Source organism: Strongylocentrotus purpuratus, unplaced genomic scaffold (genome assembly GCF_000002235.5).
Source record: "Strongylocentrotus purpuratus isolate Spur 01 unplaced genomic scaffold, Spur_5.0 spur5_scaffold_5, whole genome shotgun sequence".
NCBI lineage: Eukaryota > Metazoa > Echinodermata > Echinoidea > Camarodonta > Strongylocentrotidae > Strongylocentrotus > Strongylocentrotus purpuratus.
The window spans coordinates 14,253,186-14,273,367 of NW_022145611.1; the positions used below are offsets into that span (position 1 = coordinate 14,253,186).

Consider the following 20,182-nt stretch of genomic DNA (forward strand, 5'->3'; position numbering starts at 1 on the left):
CTTTCAGAACATCCCAAAGTCAAAATGGTGATGCAAGTGCTGAGGAATTATTGGTGGGCAGCCATCACACCTGCCTTTGCTCTGGTAGGGTACTACCTTGACGCGCAGCAGACTGTCCGCTACTCTGGCTGGAAGAACAAGACAGAGCTGTACAAGAGGGAGTTAAAACAAGGGGAGGACCCATGGACCTCCACCATCAGATCCTGAAGAGAGAACAGAGGGCTTTTAAACATGGATGATCTATTGACAAGTGGGCCATTGTGGAAATTCAGTTTAGAATATCAAACATTGATTGGAAGTTGACACGTGTTAGGGGTAGTCATTATTTATCAATCATCAGTGATTGGGTAATGCCGATGTCGTTGGTGTGTTAACAGAAAATACCTCTTGTGCAGATAAGTACTCCTCAAACACTATGCAATACACCAATCTATAGTTTACTGTGTACAGGACTGAATCTGTAATGAAAGCAGAACATGTAGGCTGTAAATAGTGGAGTCAGTCAAGCCTCGAGGAAATGCCAGAGGCTTAAGCTCGTCTAAAAACATCATCTTCATGTACAAGTAGATGTTCATGGTTGACTTTGGTTAAAATGTGTCAAATTTCAGTTATTATACTCTGCATTTGAATTAATATATTTTGATGTACTCAGCAATACATTGGCGTTGATGCTTCATCAATTGTCATTGGTGAAAGGCTCCACAGGCTTTTTAACTGGTTGATTTTTATTTTGTTTCATACTGTGCATTAACTGTAATAAATAAAACCAACAAACTGTGAACTTGCTTTTATATCATATTTGATGGCGAACATTAGTTAAATTACCCACTTTTTCACGTCAAGGTGGCCAATCACATGCAATCGTTTTAGAACTTCCCACAAGTTTACTCATTGACATCCATGCATGTATCACTATAGCCCATGGGCACCTCCATCACATACGAGTAATTTCAGTATTTAAATTTGCAGTACATACATGTGCATCTCTTCATAAAATAAAAAAATACCCATTTTGATTTAGTATACAAGCATGAAACCTCAAACAACGAAGCAAACAAAAATGATTAGACACATCACACGCTGCTTAATCTTTCCTATTCAAAATTTGAATTTAATATCATAATTCAAAATTCATGGACCAATCTGCAAAATAACTTGCAACATGCCACACGTATATTTACATGCTTGGAAAACCTAATCCTATTAAACTTTCTCTCTTCCAGCTTAAGTATATTGCTGATTCTAGATCCAAAATGGAATGTTTAATAAATAATCGTGGGAACACAACCCTGCACTTTGTTATTCACGCCATTGTGTGTACAAATCTTGCAGGCAGTTTAAAAACATCCCTTTCCCATAATGGAACTGAGGTGGCTTTACAAAAAAAAAGTCTAGGTTCAAGTAGGCCTTTCAAACTATTACTCATGACCAAAATAATTGACGGTTACAATTATACATTCTTGGAAGATTAGGATCCTAGGACATGCATGCCATAAGAAAGTATGTACATGTATGTAAACTATTGTACAGTATCTCAAATGGCCATGATTACATGATTTTTCTTACTCTGCCATTCAGGACAAATTTATCACACCTGCTGAAACCTGTGTGTGTTCCTATGTTTCAGAAAAGTTTCAGCCATTTTCACTTTGCTGTTTAATAACAGTTTTCAATAAGATTGTATAACTAGTACGTTACATGTACAGTGCAGGGCTTAAATTAATCCAAGGCCACCAAGGCCATGCATGATCATAAAACATAAAATAAAAGTATTCAAATAAATGGTTCTCATTTGCCACATCTTGTATGTACATGTATTTCATGATTGTACTATGTGTACAGTAAACACACACTTTGAAATCACCACAAAACATCAACATCAAACATTTATGGCGTGACTGTGATAATGGATGTAGTAGTCTACATAATATGTATAACTAATGTTGTACAACTCACTCCTAGATCCTAATCAAATGATTGGTCAAAGTCAAACGATTCATGCGCATTACGCTTCTAGTAAACATGCTAAAGTAATGTTTAAAACAAAAGTGATGCATATCTTCATTAGTTTATTGTCTCATATCTGCTCTTGCCGAGCCCGAGATGCAGACTACCTTAACTCGAGAATGAATAGATCATATAATGAACTCATTCACACTCATCATTTGTATATTAATGTTTGTATGTAAACATGCCCACACCTGAATAACATGCCATTGTCAAATGTTCTACATGTAGTTCATGAATGTCAATCAAAATTGGATTTATACCGAGATTAAATTTGTTGTTGTTGTTGGGGGGGGGGGGGGAGGGGTTCACTTTTCTTGCATATTTAAAAAGATACATGTACTATCTAACATTCTTTTATGGTCATAAAAGTACATACAGTTAAATCATTCACGGAATGTAAGAGAGATACCTGAAAGTTTAAACAACAATACTCTTTTCTCTAAATTGTGCAAAAAACACAACCCTCAAGAGTACTTGCTCATCTGTACAAATACTACAGAAATATGAAATGAACTATGCTTAGTCCATTTCATATTGCGATGGCAGCTGTTTGAAGAGGTTTTAAACATCCTGTGTAAACAGGCATATTATAACTATATCCTAGAATGGATAAGGAATCATGCAGCACTATAATCCACTCCATCTGTCACTTTTCTGTCATGATCCATTCTAACTAGCCATGCACAGCCCAGTGGGGCTCTACTGAAATTACATTATCAGTCCTCTTGGTAGATAAGATCACAAGTTGTTTGTGTCCTGAAATTTTGTCAACTCTTCTAGTCCACTCCTGGCAGGTTATCTTAGTGAAAGCAACTGTTTGCTCTTTAGTTTTGAAGTCATCTCGGCTTTTCGCAGGGCAAGTCCTCTCAACTTTGCCTGATACAGACGCTCCTTCAAATTTGTCATCTTAGAATCAGCCGACGGTACGGCTGGCTCCCCTTCGTGAGATGCTGGATTGTTTTCCTTCCCTTGCTGGAAATGAACATGCTTCTTGGTCTTCAAGGTGGTTGGGTGCATACCTTCAAGGTACTCTGGAAATGTACAGAAGGGATAAAAGGGATGAAAGTGAAATGCAATTAAACATCTTGAGTATTCATACTGGTACAACTATCAAGTCATCATTCCATAAACATTTTGTGATAATCTTCATTGAGCTTTTGCTCTGATGGCTTTGCAGTGGTCTGTTCTTTAAAAAAAATGTATATATGTGAAGAAAATGTTTTTCCACCATATTTCATGTAGTAGAGAACATTTTGGTTTGTTATGAAATAGATCATATTTACATTCTATTCAAAGCAATGATGTCTAGATAAAAAAACAGATGTCCATGCATTGGCTGGGCATATTGATATTGTAGATGAATTCACATGTAATAATTACAACTAAATGGCAATTGCACTCTAAAGTAATGAAAGTAGACCCAATTTATTATTCTTTGATGCCTTTTATTTCTCAAATTCAATGCCACCAACATCATGAATTGAAAATAAATTAAAAAACTAAATGACATAAAAATTAAAATATGACGGATAGTAAAATAAAACAAGAACATAAATGTATACTGGAAAGAACTATTTGATCTCGATCCATGATGTAAGTGTACCACAAAGTTACATGAAAAAGTTATCAGTTAATCAGACTCTATAGAAATACATACATGTATACGACTGCCTCTTTGTCAGAAATTGTGATGTACAAGTAACTTCATAAATTAACGCATTACAATGTATCCATTTTTATGATCCTCTTAGGTTAAATATGAGTAAGCTCAAAAGTATTTTTAAAAAAAGATCTGACACTTGCACAAATTTAATATAGAAAAACAGTTTAAAAAAAAATAACATAACTAGGATCCACTGCATTGTAAAATATTGCACATTAAAATGAGCTCAGGAAGATGTCGAACTTCACTATAACACTACATTGTCAAGAACATAAAAAGGCTCATCACAAACACACTATTTTCCAATCACCATGTGTTTGCCTCTAGGCCTACTTGCCTCCTTTCTTGTTGTACCGGTAAATACTAGTAACTGATCAGAGGCACAATGACATATAAAAGTACAATTTTAACAAAACACACTTGTATCAAAATATTGCATTTTCCTTTGGTATTGCACAAATTATAAATTTCACTACATGATGCCTTTGTCTTGACGTGAGCTTTGCATCTCAAGAAGGTAAAAAGGATTTACTTGAACTTCTGTCCACTGTGATGAAATCACTAAATTTTATTTTTCGTTGTTAATAAATCATTTGAAAGTTCTTGCATTTCCAAAGCTGTGAAATTGAAGAATATCATTTTCTTTATATAGTTGCTTGCATAAATCAGTCAGAGAAAAAGACACATTTAATGCAAGTATTTACAATACCTTGAATGCAATATGGATAACATGCTATAAAACGCATGGAATAAAATTAGGAAATTGACGCTAAAAAAACAATAAGAAAAAATATCTTCTTTCATCTCTACAGGATTGTACGTACACTGTATGTAAGTTTGTTTATTATATACCTTTTTCTGATTGCTGAATTCTGTGCTTTTGAGCATCATTTATTTTGGCAACCCCTTGTCATTGTCTACAAACAGTTGACATGATTGAAATAAGTCATACAAGAATTTACACATAAAAAGTACCCCACTGACTACCATGATACCATCATATATAAATTAATGTAACACATAATTGAACTAGCTTCATTCAATCCAACAAACATGATTTTAATTCACATTGATAAAGCTTTAAATTTATGATCTGGAGAAAAAAAATGCAGAAACAAGAATTTTCAAATAAACACTGCTAGATTCACATTTGAGATTATGGAAAATCATTTACAAAGTCTTTCTGGGCCCCGTCTTACAAAGAGTTGATATCAATCACAACTTATTTGGGATTGGTATCAATCACAACTGTGTATAAGAGATAGGAGACTGCCAACTTGCGTTGTAACTCTTTGTAAGACGGGGCCCATGAACAAGACGTATCTCAAAGTTCAATATAGAAAGAGTTGTGTTGGCCAATCTTTTATAGAGTAACCTAATCCAATTGTTTTTCAGTAAACTAAGTACATGTAAACCAAGCGACATCTCAACTGCAGTACAATGAACTTTAAGTTGCAATTGCAAATCCCAGGAAAAGAACTGTTGTCTCATCCCCAACCTGAAAATGACACGATTACCCTATGACATGATCGCCCCTTTTAAAGGTGTGTCATAGGATACACAATTGTAATTTTGATTAGACTTGTCTTGTAGGAATCTTATGGTGGAGTAGAAAACCTCTTTTGTCCAGGCACGTTCATCATATACCTAGCACACAAGTAAGGAAAACCACGGTCATGTTCGGGAGAAGTCCTACCTTTTTGCCTGCGCAGCTCTGTCACTCTGGTGATGACCTTTGGAATCTGCTTCTGCTGCTTCTCGTGCTCCTCAATAAGTTCTTCTGCCCTGATATTAAAAAGTATGAAATAAAATATTGTTGTAATCGCCTGAAGGAACTTGAGATAATAAAGAGATCCTTGCCAATTTTTTTCAATGAAATGGATATTCAAAATGTCTTCCAAGAGTTACAATTGGATATGCAGTGATTTAAAAGCAATATTCAGTGCTGCCAATACTAGAAAGATTTCAGAATATTATACTATTCTTATGCAAGATTATGGTTTGGCAATGCCTGCTCCAGCAACAAAAACTGTAAGGTCAGTTTTCTACACTTTTCCAATTCCTAACTTGAACCCATCTGCATCACCAAATCTAACCCTGTAAGTTTAATGAAATAAAGCAAGCAGAAAATTGGGATGGGGCAAATGTCATGTCACCAGCAATACATGTAAATGGAATCTTGAGTTAATGGTGAGATAATTCCTTCAGCTATTCCTATATTTTTTCAAAGGTTTTCACAGCATAAGGAAAGTCCTGTTATTTTCATCAACAGACATGTATTTGCCAAAACACTGGTCCAGTCTCAAATCCCACAATGATGTTTGGGTTGTTCTATCCAGTGGCGGATCCTTGAGAAAAAAATCATGTAAAATCACATGATTTTTACCTTTTTGGGGGGTTGCCCCCCCCCCCCCCCTGGCGCTCAAGGGGGGGGGGGGGGGGTGCAAATTGAATTTTTTTTTGAGGATCAAAAAAAAAAAAAAAAAGTGCTCACTACCCCCCCCCCCCCACTGAGCGACTTTTCGGCCGGCGCGATTTTCAAATTTTCGGGAGCAAAAATAAAAAAAGTTGGGCCCCCTCCCCTAAGAAATCCTGGATCCGCGCCTTGTTCTATCAAGTCTATTGACTTGTTATAAAGATATCAACAATATGCCACTACTACTACACCAGTTGCTCGATGAAACTTGCTCAATATCACAACTAAGGCTATTCCGGAAATGAAACTACCTTGACATCTTATCCTTCACTAGCCTCTCCCTAGCTGCCAAGCTTCTCTCCCTCAAATCCAGTTCTTTCTCTCTGTCGTTCAACATCTGTGTCCTCTTGTCAGCGTTCCTCTCCTTGAGCTTGAGGCTCTCCTCCCGGGCCAGCAAGGCTTCCCTCTCCTTCTTCAGGAGATCCACCTCTGCTTCCTTAGGCGCTTCTGCCGAGGAAACCTGGGAAGGTGGAGGTGACAGTCTTGGATCTGCCAGGAGTTCATCTATCGAAGGTCTTGATGAAGGCTGTTAAAAGAACAAGAAAGTAAAGTCCACTCACTGAAAGCCTCACCTTCTTTTAATCTTCACAGTAATAATAATTATCCTTGCTTATATAGCGCCTAACACTTACTTTATCAGAAGTCTCTAAGCACTCTACAATAATGCAGCATAATTACTCTGGCTTTAGCAGAGCAGCTGTTACGCGCGCTTCATTTCAACAAATAAATTCCTACCAGGTACCCATTTACTTCACCTTGTTTCTCTACAAAAGGTTCAACTTGGATGTATATTTGATTGACATAAAAATATAATTTCATATGATGTTTTGTTTGATATGACTTCTAGTAAGGCTATTGGCTTGACAAAAATAGCTTGGACTTGACCAAATAACATCCCAATTTACCTTTACTTTGAGCATACTGGATACAATCTCATTGAGATCAGATGAATATTGCACTGGCAATCTACGGAAATGACCGCCCTTGATCTTCACAGCAAGAGCAGCTTGGTTGGTGGCAGTGAATGGGGGACTGGAGGGAGAGAGAGAGAGAGAATGGCAAACGATACATTATAACCTATCACTGCTAATTATATGGCAAAAGTCACATAGACGCTGACTTTTACTGATAACAAAATAAGTTTGAAGTTTCAATTCATTATCCATAACTTGAATAATGCATCAATTCTTCAACATGCTTTTCATAAAGCACTAGCAAATGGCGACAAAAATCTATTTTTACAAGATATGATTTTTTCTTCTTTCTAGAACCAATCTTTATAAAAAATTAAATATCTAATCATGGCATCAAGTTAATTTCAATACAAGCGTTAAAAGGGGAAGTGAAAGTTCAAGAAAAATTTCATAAAGAATTTTAAAAAAAGCACTTAACAGGTTTGCAATTCTATGATACCCTCCATGGGTTATTCTTCATTTCTTTTTGTGTACGAAAGATTCTATTAATTTTCAATCCTGCACCCAAAGGCATACAAGTAATTTGAGTTGCGTTATATGAGATGACTTCACTTCTTAATCTTTATCAAGAATCAATAATTTTCCATTTAAAAATAGACCATCTATGGAGATATTTGAAGAAGATAATAGATAACCACTCTAAAGGTTGAATAAAGTTTGAATAGATCAAGTAACCTCACCTGAGTGAACAAAGCTCATACAGCAAACAACCGAGGGACCAAATATCTGATTTGTCATTGTATGACAGTCTGTTCATCTGTTCCTGCATAAACAAACACAAAGGTGGGGAAAATCATGGTTAATATTTAATTTTACATTTAGACAAATCAAGAACACAGCCCCCTCCCACTATCATTCAAGACTTTGGGGACTCATTGCTTGATATGTGCATTGGGTATGTTATGCTCTGACAAGGACCCTATGCCATACATTGCTAACTTTAAAAAAAGAAAACTTACTGGTGACATGTAGTATGGTGTCCCCACAAACGTCTTAGCGAAACTGGTATCGTGCTGAAGGACCCTAGCCAGGCCGAAGTCACCAAGCTTCACATTGTGATCTGCATCCAGGAATACATTGGCTGGCTTCAAGTCTCGATGAAGGATGGCACGACCTTTACCCCTCCTATGGCACTCCTGCAAGGCAATGGTCAGCTGCTGGAAAATCTTCCACGCAAAGCTCTCCTCCAAGAATTTTCTGCAAGAAAAAAAAAAAAATGTAAGAATTCTTCCTTTTGAGCATCGACAAACAAGGCGTTGTATATTCACTGAACTAACATGAAATCTACAAAAAGAAAATTGCACTTGCAACATACAGAATGAAAAGTACAATATACACTATAATCAAAGATAATGCTATTTGTGACTTTGTATTGAAATAAAGTTAACATTTAATCTCAAATCCCCCCCCCTTCCTTTCGAAAAATGTTCTCAAGCATTTTGAAAATTTCTGGAAATTTACTAGATGTGGAAAATGAGTATTGGAAGTAAAGAACAACAAACTTCAAAAAGTTTAAATGAATTGCACCAACTACTACAGAACAACTTGCAGATAATAAGCAAAGTTCACTAACACCTCCTGTTAATATATACCTGTCTTTCTTGCACTTTGATATGAGACTGCCAAGATCACCACCTTCGCAATACTCCATAATGATGTAGATGGTAGAGGTGGCGCGGTCTACAATCCTATCATAGTAGCGCACAATGAACTCGTGCTTGAGCTCCCTCAGCAAGTTGACTTCTGACACAAGCATCTGTTTCTCAACTTCGCCCATGGTGCCATAGTCAATTTCTTTGGAAACGAGAATCTAAGGCACATAAAAAATAATTGTGAAAGCATGCTCTTGTTAAAATCCGTCATTTAATTCTTTTTTAGAAGCTTAAGTGATGTTTAGTCAGATTGTATTAAAGCATGCAGGGCTGTCACATTTGGGGAACTGCTTTGAGGGAGGTCGTATGCAAATTTTTGTTTTGCTCAACGGCGCGGCAGTGACGTACACACGATTTTTTCTAAGGGGGGTGTTTTAAAATTTGAACATGGCGCCAAAAATTTCGCAATGACTCAGCCAGCTGCTGAATAAGCAGCTGGGTAAGAGCACATTTTTGGGGGTCAAATTGTGGATAGATCTACCATGTTTGGCAGGAGGTTTTTTCATAAACCGGGAGATTCGAAAGGCGTGCTTGTGGCGCTTTGTGCTATTGGGATGGCGGGAGAATGTGCATGGTGGCGTGAGACTCCCTCCAATTTGCTCCAAATGCGGGAGGGTTGACAGCCCTGATTAAAGTGCTGTTGAGTCTTCCCACAGATCCAGCAAACTATTATTAAGGAACGAACTCTTTGCAGTGGCTAGTGGTGTACTGATGAACTATGGGAGGGCATTACAAGACATTGTCTTACTAAGGAGCCGGAGCCCGAAAAGACATGTGAATACATCAATACAGGTGAAAGTCTGATCTGTCGATCTGGACAGGATCTCAAAATCTTTGATCTAGTCGACTCACTACTGACTAGTTCTAGATTTATAGATCTAACTTAGGTAGCGTTTCTCGAAACCGTCATAACTACAAGTTCACCGACATCCCATTGAAACGCGTGTTAAACTTAATACATGCGTGTCAATGGGATGTCGGTGAACTTGTGTACTTATGACGGTTTTGAGAAACGCTGCTCTAGTCTCTAGAATAACTAGATCTAAAGCAAAAAATAAGGCCTATCAGTACATCAGTCACCTCATCACGCACTAAGCTGCCTCCGCTCCGGCTCAGTCACATATTACAACTACAGAAACACTTATAGTAAACAGTACCACACTAGTCACTAGCTTCCACACCACACGCATGACCGGTCGACCAAGCCCTACTCCCGCGTCCATGGTCCCGTCCCTCGAGCTTCGGGCGTGTGACAAAGTCCAAATTATTCCTGGCGACAAAATTAAATGCCCATCGCATCGCACGTTATTATACTTACTTTTCCGTCGCTTTTTCGACGTACTTTTCTACATTTTCCATATGAGCCACTCCCAATCGTGTATAAAATATCATAATCACTCAGTTTTGATGGCATCTTGGCGTTTGGAGTAGAGTCGATGTCAACATTCGAAAATTTTAATGGTCGGCTTTCGTGTAGTAGCGTGCGTGATTTTGAATAATGGCCCAGCTGATTTACGTTGTTGTTGATTGGGTGAGCTGACTGGGAATAATTCCGACCAGTTTTCGGTAGCAGATAGTGAGTGGCCAATTTTTAAGTTGCCTCTAATTACTAAAACGTTGGATATAAAAACAAAATAATATTGTTTAGAACAAAACAAATACAAATTGTAAATTAAGTGTTATTAGAATTGTTTATATACCCCAAGAACCCTACTTTTTTTTATTTAATGCAATTTAGAGGCTGATGATTTATAAATCATTACAGATTTGTATTCCCGCCACGCAAAGCGCATCATTCATTCACGCTTGTACAGTACAGTACAGTAGCAGATCTAGCTCAAGCTGCGGGTGCATTTTTTTTTTCATATTATGATAAGGGCGTTGTATTCTGATTTTGCAGGAATATGGAATATGGATCCTCTTCTTAATACCATACAAGCATGTGCATTGGCCTAAAAATTGCCATAATTCTATCTCAAACTAGTTGTAAAAAATACCATCACGGCCTAATAAACTCTCCCTGCTTCCACACCCGGCTTAAGCTTCCACATAGACTTTACGTGCACCTGTACCTCATCTTACCTGCAAATAAAAATCAGGTAACACTACGTACATACCGGTAACGTTAGGCCAGCCCTCGCCGCCGCGCCCCGCGCGAGAGCGAGCCTACCCTAGAGCCATTGGACATTGAGATTGCATTGAGATGATATGCAAGGAGCTAGAGGCCAATAAATCATACGGTACTCTTGGTCAGTATCAGGAACTAGTGTGAGGATTTGGAAGAAGTTCTAGAAGTAGAAGAAGCCACCAAACTACTCAAACTTTAGGAGGAGAATGGATTCAATATTCCATGAAAAGGTTTGTATAAAATAAGTTAGATCTAGATCTACAATTACAAATACAAGTCATCCCGTTAATTATAATAGTCTACTAGAGTCTAGTCTACAAATTAATAATCAAATGGGCTTTTGAATTACAATAACATGCAGCATGCAGTACTCCAGTAGACTACACTAGACAAAAACAACCGTCTGGTAAAGTGTCAGCATCAGCATCATCAGCATCATCAGCATCTCAGCATCAGTAGGTCTAGACCGAAAGCTTCAGTCTCTATAATCGTCGGTTGTTCCACTGAGACTACGTCTGGCTCCACTAGACCTCCGGTTATAGAGACTGAACGACTGCCTATGCCAGCCTGTGTTGAACTTATTCCGCTAGATTTTAGCCGCTAGGCCCCTCCCACAAACTTGCCACGGCCGTATTGTTATGCCCCCAAAATCCCCCAAAATGTCATTTTACCTCGTTCATTTCCAATTTTAAATTAGGCCTAGGCTATATACATCGGTTCCACTTACTAACTGGATTGATATAATCCGTTTAATGGTCCCTTTTAAGGAAATTATCGGTCAAAATCGACATCCATGTTGAAAATCTTGCAAGCCGTGTTAAACTCTCGCTGCCGTCAATCTCATCCCTTCTAGTCTACGCCGAAGGCAAAATGATTATGAAGGAAAAACTGTGATAACGCCATTACGAACGTGTAGATGGCGCACAGTTTTTCCTTCATAATCATTTTGCCTTCGGCGTAGACTAGAAGGGATGAGATTGACGGCAGCGAGAGTTTAACACGGCTTGCAAGATTTTCAACATGGATGTCGATTTTGACCGATAATTTCCTTAAAAGGGACCATTAAACGGATTATATCAATCAAGTTAGTAAGTGGAACCGATGTATTATAGCCTAGGCCTAATTTAAAATTGGAAATGAACGAGATAAAATGACATTTTGGGGGATTTTGGGGGCATAACAATACGGCCGTGGCAAGTTTGTGGGAGGGGCCTAGCGGCTAAAATCTAGCGGAATAAGTTCAACACAGGCTGGCATAGGCGATCGTTCTGTCTCTATAACCGGAGGTCTAGTGGAGCCAGACGTAGTCTCAGTGGAACAACCGACGATTATAGAGACTGAAGCTTTCGGTCTACAGTAGGTCTAGATCTATACGGAAGTGTGAGGTGATCCTGTTGAAACTTCCGGTCGTTTCATTGAGTGGTGCTTCGTTAAAAAATGAACCTGAACTATTTTTGCTCGCATGGCGAGAGGACGCACATAGGTCTATACATTTTATGGAAGCATTTGCTTGTCATTTTTTCAACCTTCCCCATGGCATTTGCCATGCATTAGTATAGATCTAGAAAATCTACTAAGTAAGTAGACCTAAGCTTAGATTAAGAAGTCTAGATCTATACCGGTACTGACTATGCTTTTACTTTTTAGTAATAAATATCTAGAGCCGGTCAGCAGGTCAGTGCAAACTGTGACTGCAGTGGAGCTGGAGTCACATGTAGTCTCTGTAAAACAACCGTGACCGTCGACTATACTGCTGCTTTACCTTCCAGGTACTTCCAGGTACTATCTTCTTGGTCTATCTTCTTGTACTCATACTCTAATAATAATAATTCTCATTATATACAAGTCAGGGAGGCAGATGGGCAAGAGGTTGCATCTTGACTGGACAATGTACCATGTACAATGTCCCAGGATCAAAGAAATTGAAGAAATCAGTTCGAGTACTGAGAGATATGACACTGTTCCTTCCAGCAACGATCAAGCCTGGTTTTGAAGGCGTCTATGGTGGGAGCCTGAACTACTACTTCAGGCAGAGAGTTCCAGTCATCAATCACTCTGTGACTAAATGTGTTCTTCCTTACATTTGTCCTACACCTCGGCTTTAGAGACTGAAGTTATTTTGTTGTTGTTTTTTGGTGTTATCAGCGTTTCATTCTTTTGAGAATATTCAGTCTTTATTTACTAATATTACTGTCAGTCTGCTGTCAGATGTGAAAGGTAATTAGTAGTGCGAATAGATACAATTTGTGAGAATACAAGGTAAATTTATTTATGTTTATGAATATCTATGCATGTATTGATTAAACCTTACTAGTCTTTTCCTATATAATTTCAAAATTTATTTAAAACAAGAATCAAGATAGTTATTTAATTGCCAATCGCATATCTGTTTCAGATATTGTTCATCGTTTTTCTCTTTCTTTTTTTTAGCAAGAGGGATCACTGTGTGCCCAGCATTGTCTAAATTCTTTACTGCAAGGTGAGATTTTATCTTTTTTAAAGCTTTTATTGAGATCTTGAAACCCTTCATTAAGAATTGAGATGAAGAGAAATATTATGGCAATGACAGTAAGAATTAAAATGAAACTCCATACTTCTCTCTATACATATTAATTTCACATAATTTGCTTATTCATTTACATATTCATTTACTTCAATTACTCAACCCAATTCCTTCCTTCATTCATCTCCTCTACATACCAAGTCTTCTATCTCACCCTTTGGTAATTTGTTAATTTTCAATATCAAGTCCATCAGAAATGAAATGAAAATGCCTTGGTTTCTTATAAACACTTGCTTTATGACCCTCAGGGTACTGTTAAAATTTCATCTTCATCATCTGCATCCTGTTGCCTTTGTTCTCAACTCTGCCCTTGTAGAGCTCTGTTCAGTTGAACATCAAGAGAGGAATTCTCAATTACTTCATTTTCAGTGATCTATCTCAATATTCACTATTTTAACTGTTAATACTGAAATGACCCACAATTTATTGTCTTATGCAAAGTGTTAAAGAGCATGTATGAAAGTGTATCCTGACCGTAAAGTTCTGATTTCTTTCTCTTGCTGTGATAGGTTCCTACTTCAGTGCAGTAGATCTTGCCTCCATTGCTCAGGATCTAGATGATGTAGAAGGGGCTCACATGGCTGAAGGTGGAGTGGACTCGGTAGAATACCTCAGGTTCCAAGAAGTAAGCACTATCAAAATTATTGAATAAAAGACATTATAGCCTGGTAGGCCAATTCCTGATTCTGATTGCAGTAGAAATTTATCATTCTTTTTATCAGTGTATATACATTTTTGCAAATAATATTGGGGTTTAAATTTTTGAGTATTGAAGGTCATTAAGATGTTCTCTTTTAAAGGTTGCTTCTGCACAGTGTAGTAGGTTAAGATGCATTCTATTCTTAGTTTAAATGTGGAATTTATTTCAATTTTCTCAGAGGTTTAAACTGTTGAAGATCGTATTGGACCTTTGAATGCATGAACGATCTTTGTTTTGTTAGTGTTTTATTTGTGTTTAAATATTTTAAATCATTGTCAAATACTCACAGCTTTACAATTCATGATTTTAAACTGTTGAAGATCGTATTGGACCTTTGAATGCATGAACGATCTTTGTTTTGTTAGTGTTTTATTTGTGTTTAAATATTTTAAATCATTGTCAAATACTCACAGCTTTACAATTCATGATTTTAACTTGATTTAAACTGTGCAAGTGATGTTTTATGACCAGTTTATGTTATTGAAGGAAAGTTTATTGTATAATTTTTCTTCTTACACTATTGCAGCTTCTTTTCTATTCTCTTTTTTTGCTTACATTTCTTGTCTAAATGACAGCAACCATCCACAAATATGGATGACAGTGGCTTCTTCTCTGTGCAAGTCATCAGTAAGGCTCTGTTCGTATGGGAACTTGTCAGTATTCCCATAGGTAGCTCAGAGGCTGGTATAGCTTCAGTTTATCCTGAGTAAGTACAAAATAATGATCAATCCTGTTTCTTCAAATTTTATCTCATTATGATCCTTTTGTCACTTTGCATATAGTCTTCATGGCAGTATAGTTAAAGGGGAAGTCTACCCTGATAATGAGTTGGTTTTTAATAAATGTAGAAAAAGGAGAGAAACAGAATAGTGAAAAATAATTGAAAATCAAATTGAAGACAAAGAAAAAAGAAAATGTTCTGAATGTTTTTTTAATTGATCACTCTTTACATTGAAAACCAAAATCTGGTTGTCCTTTTTAAAATTAATTCATATGTTTTCCTGGAAATTCCTGTGGATTATACTACATTATCTATTTACTCCTACAGGAGAGAATGTGCCTTTATATGCAACTTTCGGGAGCATTGGTTGACGATTAGGAAGCTTGGAAATCAGTGGTTCAATCTGAATTCTCTGTTGACTGGTCCAGAGCTGATATCAGATACATATTTAAGCATGTTCCTTGCTCAGCTGCAAAAGGAAGGTGAGAACTGTAAAAATGTGATGTTGTTGTTGCTATCTCAATGCATTCAAGGAAAAGTAATGAATGTTGCATTAAAAACATTAATAATGTTTATGTGGATATGTTGCTGTATTCCCAGTGTTAGATATGAAGATCGTGATCTGGAATAAAAGGAAATAAATGAATTCCTCTCAATATTTAAGCATCCTTGTTCATTACCATGCATCATCTTGGATCACAAGCACTTTGTAATAAAGATGTAATGCACTATGTGCATCTATTTTCAGAAGAGATTAGGTTATTATGCATGAGTTTACCTCCACTTCACCATTTCATTGTGACAAAAAGCTTGATTTTTCTTTCATGATCATCATTTGCCCATCAATCCAAGGCTACTCCATATTTGTGATTCGTGGCAGTCTACCCGAGTGTGAAGCAGACCAGCTACTACGGCTCATACCTGCCGTTCAGACCCATCCACCAAAGCTCCTTTCCGACGACGCCCAGTCTTCAAATCAGAAGGCATCCACTGGGGTCGGTGTGACCCAGGATGACCTTCAGAAGGCGCTAGAGGCAAGCAGGGGTTTGACCTCGGGGTACAAAGGAGACGACGAGCTTCAAGCTGCGATACAACTAAGTCTACGAGGTATGAAATGCATTTTGAGTACTGGCCCTCTTCACTGTCCAAGTACTTCATTTAGATTAAACGTAATTTTCATTTCATTTGTTTTGTAAAGCGATTAGAAACTGTATGTGTATACCAGCGCTATATAAATCTTAGATATTATTATTGTTAATATTTATATAAGTGGGTGCAATACAGTAATTTTGCGGTTTAGTGCATTGCAAAAAGCCTGCAAATTAATGTTATTATAATCAAGAGCCAACAGATCTGTAATGTCCTCATATCCACTGCATATATGCACAATTCACAATTTTTCATGATTCTACTGATTTATATCTGATAGGATACAAGACAATTATCAGGAACAGACAGTTATAATCTGAATTATTTTGATTTGCTGTATGCATCTTGGATATGATCTACTGATTACAGTTCTAATGTGCTTAAAGTTTTAAGTTATTGCTGTACATTTTTTCTAGGAACAGAAAATCAAGTTTCAGAGGCAAGTGAACCTGTCAATCAGGATGAATTGAGGAGGAAAAGAGAAGCTTTTTTCAACAGGTAAAATTATATTTTCCAGCAGGTGTCCTCAATTTCACCTCATAAATAGCAGTTTACTAACAACTCTGAAATGATGTGCTGTATAACCCAATACCAAAAAAAAATCAATTGGAAAAAGATGATGTGATGTTTTTTTTTGGTCTTAAAGCTTAGTGGAATATTTACATAATTTGAGATGAAAATGAATTAACATCCTGGGATGCAATTTAGCATACCAGTTTGTGTATAATGTGAATATTACGTGTAAAATCAACACAAAGCTGATTTGTACATGATTGTACTAACTTTGGCTAGATTGTTTCACAGCAATATTTGTTCTACTATTTAAAGGTACTATGTCCCATTTGCAGGCCAAAAAAATGAAAAGGTTAAATTCCAACTGCATTTGAAATATAATACTAATTTAGAACTTCCCTAAAAAAGGTGGGGCTTGAAAATGTCTTCAAGTGGGAAAATAACGACTATTAGTTGCCAAATCGACTTTAGGGCTATAGAGCCCAAAAGTAATATTCTTGATTTTCAGACAATTGTACCGAATGGTCATACGTTTTATGCTGCGCAAAGATTCAATCAGTTTAATCTTGGCCATCACAAGAAGTGGGTTATTGATGTAGACAGATGCTCATGTACCCTTTACAACTCTTTTCATGTATGTTATTACCAAAGAAGAAAAAAGCCAGTCAGTCACTCAATAGTGTCTGACAGTAAAGTCTAGCAAGTAAACAGGTTTCCTTGCATAATTTGAATATGAGGACACTGCTAACGTTTAAATTTCACAGAATAGGACATACATGACATATTCATGATTCCTGCAAAGTTCTACAGAATTTGAGGTTGGCTGCAAAAGGGACATAGTACCTTTAATATCTTGGAATTTTCGTTGGGGAAATCCCCCTACATATTTGTTCTAAAGGAAAACCGTCATGTTACTTGGGTATATTACTGTTAGAATCCCGTAAAGAATCCTTTGTAATTGTGTTCATAAAAAGAATATTGTATGAAAGAGGCAATGGCAATATGTGTGATTTCACATGAAGAGAACTCTCCATTTTTATGTAAGACCTCACTCTCTTATTTTCAGCTTGTGATGGAACAGACATTTCCTATTTGTAAGACTTGTGAAAATATGTGACCCATGTATCATTAAAAAAGGACATTTCTATGCAATGTGTCCCAAACAACATACCGGTACGTCTTTTAGCCGTTCATTTTTATCCAGAAATTAAAAAAAAATCTCTTGACATGACTACTTGCAGGTGGTAGTTATACCAGATAAAAATTTGAGTCATTAGCCATTTACCAGTAAATACATTTAAATTTTTTATAAAAGTGAATACCGGTAGATAAATTTGAAGATTATTTGTATTTATTCATATTTTTATAAATTTGACGTTACAGACAAAACCCCGGGCCTACACAATCGTCAGCTGCAAGCAATCAGTCCACACCCTCAGAAGTGCCTTCCACGTCAAAAGAGGAAGAAAAGAGAGAACTCTCCACAGCCAAGGAGAGAGTTGAAAGCAATACCAACAACTCTGCCAAGACCTCTACTAGCCCATCCTGTACAGTCGTGGCTGAACAGGAAACGGGAGAACTACTGGACAGTGGTATGACCGAATCAGCCATGTTAGAAGCAGCCATCAAAATGTCGATAGAATCGGTGGAACAGAAAACGTGAGAATTAGCATCAAAATAGCTCATAGTCATCCATGATAGAAGCGGCTGGAATGTGTGGAACGGAAAACAAAAGAAGCCTCGGAATAACTTTGCCAAGAATTCTGCCAAAAAAGCCGTGTTAGAGGCTGCCATCATTACGCTGTGGAACAGAAAACATGAAGAGCACCATAAAAGCTGAAATGCTGATAATTTCATAGGAATGTGTAGAATGTATGAAACAGGAGATGAGAGGAGAAGCATCAGGAACTGGATACTTTAAAGCCCCACTGTCCTACTTGTAGCTACTTGCTCCCTCTATATAGAAAACTTCCCCAATCGGTGCCTGTTGGTCCCCCATGATCCTCTATTTCTTATGTTATTCGAGAGCTGAGTTGATGAGATAGCGACCTGTCAGTGACCTCGCTGTGTGGTCTAATCCCTACTAGCCACACTAGTGTTGATAAGCTTTAAAGTGTACCAATCACCATAAAGAAGTAAGTTGTGCATAACTAGAATGTATAAAATCAACCTCAAAAAAAGTTTACCTCGCATACTATAGAAAAGGGTTAGGAAGTATGAAGAAAGTAAGGAAAACTATAAAACTCCACGCACAGAACCCAATTTGGACTTTGGGCTATTCTATACAGGTTCTTTTTATGTTTAAACTGCAATACATCTCTTTGTAGAAATAATATTCAAACCTCATATTTTGAACACGATATAGCGATGCAGAACCCCTCACATTAAGAGCACAACATGCTAAATGGTACACTTTAAGCAAAATGCCTTTTTGAATCTACCTAAAAGATTACATTAAGAGCACTGGGAAGACGAGTTCATTGTTTCATTAGCAAGCAATAGAAGATGGACTGTTCAGATAGCTATGCGGACAAAGAGAAAAACTCTTCCATTTTTACTGCTTACAGTTTATCATTTGATTCCTGTAGCTCTCTCATTTAATAAACTGTATTGTGACTGTACTTTTGAGTCTAGTTTTGAGTTGGATTAAATCCATAGGCAGTGCCTTAGTGGAATTTTGCTGTTTCTTTGCCTGAAAATTGTATTTGTGCTTTACTTTAAAGATTTATTGAAATTTTATTGAAATGAGATACATGTTGTAATATAGGTCAGTAATAATTTGTGAATTTATGTACGAGTGTATAATACACTTATTTAAAACAGAGATTTGCAGAGCAAATCTTAGATACGACTTTCATAGTTTGTGTGTTTCAGTTTATAGTTGCTAGTACATTTGATTGCATGCAATGCTTCCAAACAATAGATAGAATAAACATACAGACGTATGCTTAGTGATATCTGCAAAAATAGATTTTGAGACTGAGATTTCAAGGTACATATGTCAAGAGTAAGGCTTTTTATTTTTTACATACAGTAAATGATATGTTTGATATACTTTAATTCATGCATAAATATAGATGATTGTCATTTTGGCCACTGCCCAAGTCTTAAAAGGGTTCATGATAATAAGTGTACAATATTTGTGTTAGAAAGGCGTTACACACACATCATTTGATGAACTGGTGGGAAAAATCTGTCCTGGAAATTGGTTTAAAACTTAAAAGACTTTAGGATAGAAATGTTTTAATAGAACACGTCCACAATTTTATTCTCGGAAATAAGTCAGTTTATAAAAAGTTTGAGGCGATTTAGTGCGACTTATTAAAACAGAACTGGCAAGGGCTTCAAGTTATGCAAAACCTTGTGCCTCTTGAGCAATCATTAAAGTAGCAAAAGTTGAACAATGCTATAATAATAATTTAAAGTGTATTTTTATTTTCCACTTTGCAATTATAATGTACTCATTGAATTAAGTGAATGCAACAACAACGTTGCCTTGTCAACTTTTATTTTCCACTCTGCAATCAAAATGTACTCATTGAATAAACTGAATGCAACAAGAAAATTGTCTTATCAAGTTTCATTTTCCATTCTGCAATAAATTACCTCTTCATCCAACAAATAATTATTGAG

At 36.8% G+C, this 20,182-nt stretch overlaps 2 protein-coding genes across 4 annotated transcripts; one reads left to right on the top strand and one right to left on the bottom strand.

Annotated features, from left to right (window-relative positions):
• Positions 1 to 1,084: 1,084 nt before the first annotated feature.
• Positions 1,085 to 10,312, bottom strand: LOC115929455 (serine/threonine-protein kinase Nek2-like). The gene is made up of 8 exons (XM_030998381.1): positions 10,094 to 10,312; positions 8,716 to 8,933; positions 8,083 to 8,320; positions 7,804 to 7,886; positions 7,055 to 7,181; positions 6,401 to 6,675; positions 5,370 to 5,458; positions 1,085 to 3,041 (listed from the first exon to the last, which is right to left on the bottom strand). The coding sequence occupies exons 1-8, from the start codon at positions 10,187 to 10,189 to the stop codon at positions 2,806 to 2,808; spliced, it is 1,362 nt and encodes a 453-aa protein (XP_030854241.1). The 5' UTR covers positions 10,190 to 10,312; the 3' UTR covers positions 1,085 to 2,805.
• Positions 10,313 to 10,520: 208 nt separating this feature from the next.
• Positions 10,521 to 20,114, top strand: LOC105445513 (ataxin-3-like). 3 transcript variants are annotated; one of them, XM_030998384.1, is made up of 8 exons: positions 10,532 to 11,133; positions 13,334 to 13,382; positions 13,976 to 14,091; positions 14,742 to 14,872; positions 15,215 to 15,369; positions 15,740 to 15,994; positions 16,459 to 16,534; positions 17,933 to 20,114. In XM_030998384.1, exons 1-8 carry the CDS (start codon positions 11,110 to 11,112, stop codon positions 18,210 to 18,212), a joined length of 1,086 nt encoding a protein of 361 aa, XP_030854244.1. In that variant the 5' UTR covers positions 10,532 to 11,109; the 3' UTR covers positions 18,213 to 20,114. The 3 variants fall into 3 exon arrangements, with proteins under 3 accessions (XP_030854245.1, XP_030854244.1, XP_030854243.1); XM_030998383.1 differs by having other exon boundaries at positions 10,546 to 11,133; positions 16,453 to 16,534; XM_030998385.1 differs by lacking the exon at positions 16,459 to 16,534 and having other exon boundaries at positions 10,521 to 11,133.
• The last annotated feature ends 68 nt before the right edge of the window (positions 20,115 to 20,182 follow it).

Bases quoted from the DNA above. Each gene is read 5' to 3' on its own strand.
- LOC105445513 (XM_030998383.1), top strand. From the start codon at position 11,110: ATGGATTCAATATTCCATGAAAAG. The intron at 13,383-13,975 runs GTGAGATTTTAT...TTGCTGTGATAG, and splicing joins TCTAAATTCTTTACTGCAAG to GTTCCTACTTCAGTGCAGTA. The intron at 14,873-15,214 runs GTAAGTACAAAA...TTACTCCTACAG, and splicing joins ATAGCTTCAGTTTATCCTGA to GAGAGAATGTGCCTTTATAT.
- LOC115929455 (XM_030998381.1), bottom strand. From the start codon at position 10,189: ATGCCATCAAAACTGAGTGATTATGATATTTTATACACGATTGGGAGT. The intron at 8,934-10,093 runs GTAAGTATAATA...TATGTGCCTTAG, and splicing joins GTCGAAAAAGCGACGGAAAA to ATTCTCGTTTCCAAAGAAAT. The intron at 8,321-8,715 runs GTATATATTAAC...TTTTTCTTGCAG, and splicing joins TCAAAGTGCAAGAAAGACAG to AAAATTCTTGGAGGAGAGCT.